The 6,000-nt window shown below is 41.6% G+C and overlaps 1 protein-coding gene across 2 annotated transcripts in view; it reads right to left on the bottom strand.

Moving 5' to 3' along the window:
• Positions 1-4,105: 4,105 nt before the first annotated feature.
• Positions 4,106-6,000, bottom strand: part of TTC39B (tetratricopeptide repeat domain 39B) — a 210,305-nt gene continuing 208,410 nt past the window's right edge. Inside the window, exon 20 of one of the 2 annotated variants that reach the window (XM_033919149.1) lies at positions 4,106-5,724. In XM_033919149.1, the coding sequence (XP_033775040.1) occupies positions 5,619-5,724 (106 nt within the window). In that variant the 3' untranslated portion in view covers positions 4,106-5,618. The remainder of the gene's footprint in view (positions 5,725-6,000) is intronic. The other variant, XM_033919158.1, reaches the window with a different exon arrangement.

The raw sequence follows: 6,000 nt of genomic DNA, 5'->3' as shown, positions 1-6,000 counted from the left end.
CTCCCTAAACAAAGTCAACAAACCTTCCAAGCATACAAATGATGGGCTTTGTCCCACTGCTCAGTTCCTGTGGAGCAATTTATCAGCTTTGTGGTGTGCTACTGGTAACTTTGTATTTATCCTGAATTAGTAAGATTATAGGTCATGAAGTTGATTTTGAAGATCATTGAAGACTTCTAACCAATTTGACTTGAGAAATCAAGATTTTATTATTATTTAGAACAGAAACACAATCTGACATGGATGCTACATAGGATCTAGACAGCACACAGGAACTATTCGGAAGTCTGTCCATCACTGTGAAGGAGACAAATGCATGTTCCAGGCATAACAGGAGGGAGTGATTGAAGGAAGGCCATAAGATACCAAAGGAGACTTAACCTGGTACAGTAGTAACAGCTGCCTACAAAATCCTGCCATATATTGCCACATCTGAACTTGGTACAACCATAGCAACTAAAAGGTTAATTCTGTTCAATCTGGAACTTAGAAAAATATCAGGGGAAAAAAAAAAGTATTTTATGCCAAAAGCAAATAAAAATTAAATAAAGAGTAATATGTTTTGTTAAGAGGTTTCATATATCTCTACATTCCTGATTAAACACTGAGATGTGGGGTTTGATCTCTCCCCAGTCTCTGGTATACTCGCATTGTATTGTTGTATACTAGAGAATGGGGGCAGGCCTAATGCTTAAAGGGTTTTAATCAGGGTTATTGAAAGGGCTGGAACTATTAAATATGCATGTTCCTCATTATCCTTTTAGGAGAATATACAGTCATTTCTCTGACCTTGGACCTCTGTAAAAAAAAAAAAAAAAAAAAAAAAAAGAGTAGGCAACATGCTCATGCTCATGGCATGGTGTCGGTGCACAGTAGAAGGCAAGACGCTGAATAAAGCTGTCCATTTGGTATCAAATATTGCCTCAGGATTCTGTTCCAAACAATTACATTATCTTCTTCTCATAGGAAACAATGGGGAAGATAATGAATGAGCAGATTAAGATAAGCATGTTAAATCACAAACAAGAAACAGAAGCAGAGTTTTAAAAACACAACTAAAAAGGGAAAAAAGTTAATCAATGGAATCGCATACGGACATATCCCTGAACACACATCAATTATTTCTACTAATTTTCCATATCACTTGCCATACTATGTCTGACCAAAGGCCTGTCTAGCCCAGTATCCCATATCCAACAGTGGCCAATCCAGGTCACAAATACCTGGCAGGATCTCCGTTAAAGGCATTCTTCTGTCCCTGCTGCCTTTACAACATAGAAGCCAAGAGCAATTCTATAAGGTGCAAATGGTAAATCACAAGGCCACATAGGTCATATCACTATTTACTATTGTAAAGCAAATTTTAAAATACAGCTCGGGGTCCAGTGTCCTTCTGCTTAATATTCATTCTACTTTGGGGATATTTGAAGCTTATGGAGTGGGCAACTATGCCTGGTTATTTCCAACCGAGATATCCAGTTATGTTTGCCCAGGTAATTTTGCAGCTGAATATCTGGCTAGTGGCTAGATCAGGGGTGGGCAACTCCGGTCCTCGAGGGCCGGAATCCAATCGGGTTTTCAGGATTTCCCCAATGAATATGCATGAGATCTATTTGCATGCACTGCTTTCAATGCATATTCATTGGGGAAATCCTGAAAACTCAACTGGATTCCAGCCCTCGAGGACCGGAGTTGCCCATGTCTGGACTAGATCAATCTATTCAAAAGTTTGAGCAGGTACATTTTGGCACCAAATATCACATTAACTAGTTAAGAATCTGCTCCAGAAATGCTTTTGGCCCATTCTTTCTTTTCTTGCTGAGATTAATTTAAGCAGCTTGATCAGGGATCTCAAAGTTCCTCCTTGAGGGCCGCAATCCAGTTGGGTTTTCAGAATTTCCCCAATGAATATGCATTGAAAGCAGTGCATGCACATAGATCTCATGCATATTCATTGGGGAAATCCTGAAAACCTGACTGGATTGAGGCCCTCAAGGAGGGACTTTGAGATCCCTGAGCTTGATGGTTTATTAGTGTAAACTTAAGCCATATCAAAGGGCCAGATTTTTAACAGGTTTTAACCAACCAATCGTATGAAAGCTGTCTACCTAAAATATCCATTGAATTGAAATGCTACAAGGGGTGGCATGTTGACCTCATGATGTTTCTTTAGTAAATACAGTATACTCAAATATAAATAGAGGTAACTTTTTTTCCCCAAAAAAGGAAGAAAAAAGGTTGACTCGAATATAAACCGGTAAGGGGGGGAGGTTAATATTCAAGTGCCCTGCCCAACTCTGCACCCAGTCTCCCTCCCTCCCTAGCTCTGCACCCTGTTTCCCCTTTCTCACTGGCCTGTACCCTGTCCCCCTCACTTCCTGCCATGTTCATTGTCCACTCTTCCTCCCTCCAGATGCCATGTAGGCCTCCTCCACATACCTTTGAAATCCCTGGTGGTCCAGCGGAGGGCCAGGACAGGAGGAATCCCTGGCCAACTGTGACAACTTTTAACTCTCTCCAGCCTCCCCGTGTACCTCTGAAATCTCTGGTAGGCCGGGACAGGAGGGACCCCACCCACCTCCTGTCCCGGCTGACTGCAATGACTTTTAACTCCTTCCCACTTCCCATGTACCTCTGAAATCCCTAGTGGTCGAACGGTGGGCCGGAGCAGGAACAGATTTCCCATGTTCCTGCCCTGTGCTGAGCTGCTAGCTGAATGGCTGCCATGAGTTCTCATGAGTCCCGCATGGGAAGGAGCGCAGGAAGATCATTCCTGCTCCGGCCCACTGCTCAGCCACCAAGTGTTTCAAAGGTGCACGGGGGAGATGGGAGTTGTCATAGTTAGCTGGGACAGGAGTTGGGAGGGATCTCTTCTGTCTCGGCCCACCGTTGGACCACCAGGTATTACAGTAGGCCTGGTGGAGGCCTGCATCTGGTCTGGGTTGGTGGGAGGGTGGGTGCTGACCCAAATATATGCCGAGACCCCTGTTTGGGGCCATTTTTTGGCCCAAAAATCTCAGCTTACATTCGAGTATATTCGGTACCTGTTTCTTTCTTTACACATTTATCTAAGCTTATCAGCATCTGCTATAATCCTGGGAGTGGCTCCAGTGCTCTGAAGATCTTTCTTTCTACACATTATTCACAGAAAGGAGAGTAGGGTTATGCATAAAATAAGCTGAATTGTCCTCTTGCTACATAAGGTTATGAAAAAATGTACCCCCCTTTATAATCTAGCTTTCCCTTTTATACATGCTTACAGAGTTCATATGACCTGTTTGCATTACTTTTACTGCTACTATAAGGCTGCACAAGTTTGCATTCAAACTTCAAAAAAATACAGAAAACTATTTATGTTTGTATGAATTCCATTGAGATCTGGAATCCTAGAACTGTATTTTCATGATCTGGGACACCTAGAGCAGTGTTTCCAAAGTCAGACCTGGAGTACCCCCTTGCCAGTCTGGTTTTCAGGATACCCACAGTAATATGTATGGAAGAGATACAATGGAGGCAATCTACACAAATCAATCTCATGCCCTGACCTTAGATGCACTCCTTGCCCTACAGGAAAACTTCATGAATATCAATGACCGATTCTGCCTACAGAGGAATCGGTGTATACAAGTTCTCATGCATATACATGGTGGTTATTAGTGAGTACTCAAGGACAAGGATTGACAATGAGTGTTCTAGTGCAGGCTTGTCCACTACCTCAGCAGTATGCAAACCCCTCTCATGCATATTCATTAGTGAAATCCTCAAAATCAAGGACAGAATTGGACAAACCTGCTCTAGGGGGGCAGTCTTTCAAATCTCTTCCATTGAGGGCTCTTATACTGGTGATGCTGACCCTCTGACATTAGAGAGAACGAGAGGGCACTCTCTAAAGTTAAAAGGGGATCGATTCCATACAAACATAAGGAAGTTCTTCTTCACCTAGAGAGTGGTAGAAAACTGGAACGCTCTTCCGGAGGCTGTTATAGGGGAAAACACCCTCCATGGATTCAAGACAAAGTTAGACAAGTTCCTGCTGAACCAGAACGTACACAGGTAAGGCTAGACTCAGTTAGGGCACTGGTCTTTGACCTAAGGGTCGCCGTGGGTCCAGTGAACTATTAAATAGATCTGTGAGTGAATACCTTGTGTGAATAAGTCTTTGTGGGTCACTTCTAGGATGCAGAGGCTATTAACAAATGTAAATGAACAGTTGAGTTTCAAGAACTTTTAAGTATTTTTTTTTTTTTAATAAGTTCATACCAGAAACAAGCTGTCTTTGTAGATAGGATGTGTGAAATTTGCACTAAAAGGCATTTATTCATAAGGTATATGATATTCAGTGAAAACAAATTTCTTATGTTGGCGGGGAATTTTTGAAAATAAAACTCACATTTATCCAGAGAACAGCTTTTAACAGTTAACAGGTTTTGAAATTCACTTCTTCAATTATATACATTTCTGTGTGACCATTCCACAGATCTCCTGAGGAGACCATTCCAGAAAGACATTTTCTACTTGCCAATGCACAATTTACCCAAGATATTTGCTCTCTGGGACCTAAAAACAGAGGACATGTTTTGACCTCCTAGCTCAAGGGTTGGACAGCATGAAATAATAAAACACAATGGTGCTTTACTAGGGAGAACAGAGATTGTCATCATAGCTAGAAAGGAAATGATAAATAAAATTCTTTGAATACATAAACAATATTCTTCTCTACATAGAAAAAAATAAATTGTATTATAATTTATTGTGCCAGCAATTCTCTTTAGAATACCTTCAATCAGGTCAAACATTAAATTACCCTGTCATGAAAGAAAATAGAGACCCTTTTTTCAAGTATTTCACCACAATTTGGGGGAAAAAAAAATCTAACACACTTCTCCCTCCATATTCGCGGGGGGTTAGGGGCAGAGCTGGCCCACAAATACACAGAAATCGCGAATAACTATTTCTATGTACTTTCCCAGACTCTGCTCAGCTTTGCACTCGCCTCCCACCTCAGTGATCCGTACCACGCTTTCTCTTTTTCTTGACTCAGTGGCGTCTGCCAGCAACTGTTTAAAAATGTGAGGACTGTTTCTAATTCTCCCTTTTACTGTGGAAGGGGAGAAAGGGAGGCAGGGGGAGGGAGGAAGCTTTGCTGTTTGTCGCCTGTCCATCAAGCGGGTTACCGCGACGAAGGGGGTGGTGCCTGAGACGGCTGCTGGCCAATCAGAAGAGGTACTTGACAATCGGAGCTTTCTGCAAGCCAAAGGCAAGAGTAACACCGTACTATCCGACAGCCAGGCCAGGGAAAAGTAAATTTATTGCTGTGGGCACGGAACCGAAGCAGGGGAAAGCCATCAAAACAAAAAACATGTGAAAACCATCAAAACAAAAAACGCAAATAATTGAAATCACGAGTGTAGAAACTGCGAATACGGAGGGAGACGTGTACACTGGTAAAACAAATAGCAGTTCATCCAGAGGCTAATTCAAAAATATTTATAATTTAGGAATACATTTCTTCTTTTCCTCTGATTTCACTTACACAATCATTCCTATAATTGTAAACCAGGCTTTAGTTGCTGTAGGCCTCTGTATCAATGAAGCAACTGCAGAACAAGCCAATGTGCTCATGTGAAAGAGGTGCTTGAAGGAGGAGAGCCTTTGAGGTTACTGAGTGCTGCATGAATCCTGAAGTGCAATCTGGACTCCATAGAGTAATCTTTGTAATTAGTCCTAAAATGCACAAAACCGTCCTGTTAGATGGCTCATTTATTTCCCATGTTATGCAGTTGCTCAGAGTGTGTGAAACAAGCTGCTAGGCAACATAAATATATATTTTTAAAAAAAACAACAACAAATTAATCTTATTCAGATCAATTTCTCAACTACTAGAGATTTTGCATTCAATAGTAAAATTTGCCTATTGAAGTCTGTTTATAAGACAAGCCCTTGCTCTCTGTCACAGCGTCAGATATACTAAGCATTTTTCCCACAAAGTGGAAAACCATT

The sequence above is a fragment of the Geotrypetes seraphini genome, chromosome 1 (assembly GCF_902459505.1).
Source record: "Geotrypetes seraphini chromosome 1, aGeoSer1.1, whole genome shotgun sequence".
NCBI lineage: Eukaryota > Metazoa > Chordata > Amphibia > Gymnophiona > Dermophiidae > Geotrypetes > Geotrypetes seraphini.
Note: the sequence above shows the minus strand (reverse complement) of the source record. Positions and strands in the feature narration are given on the sequence as shown.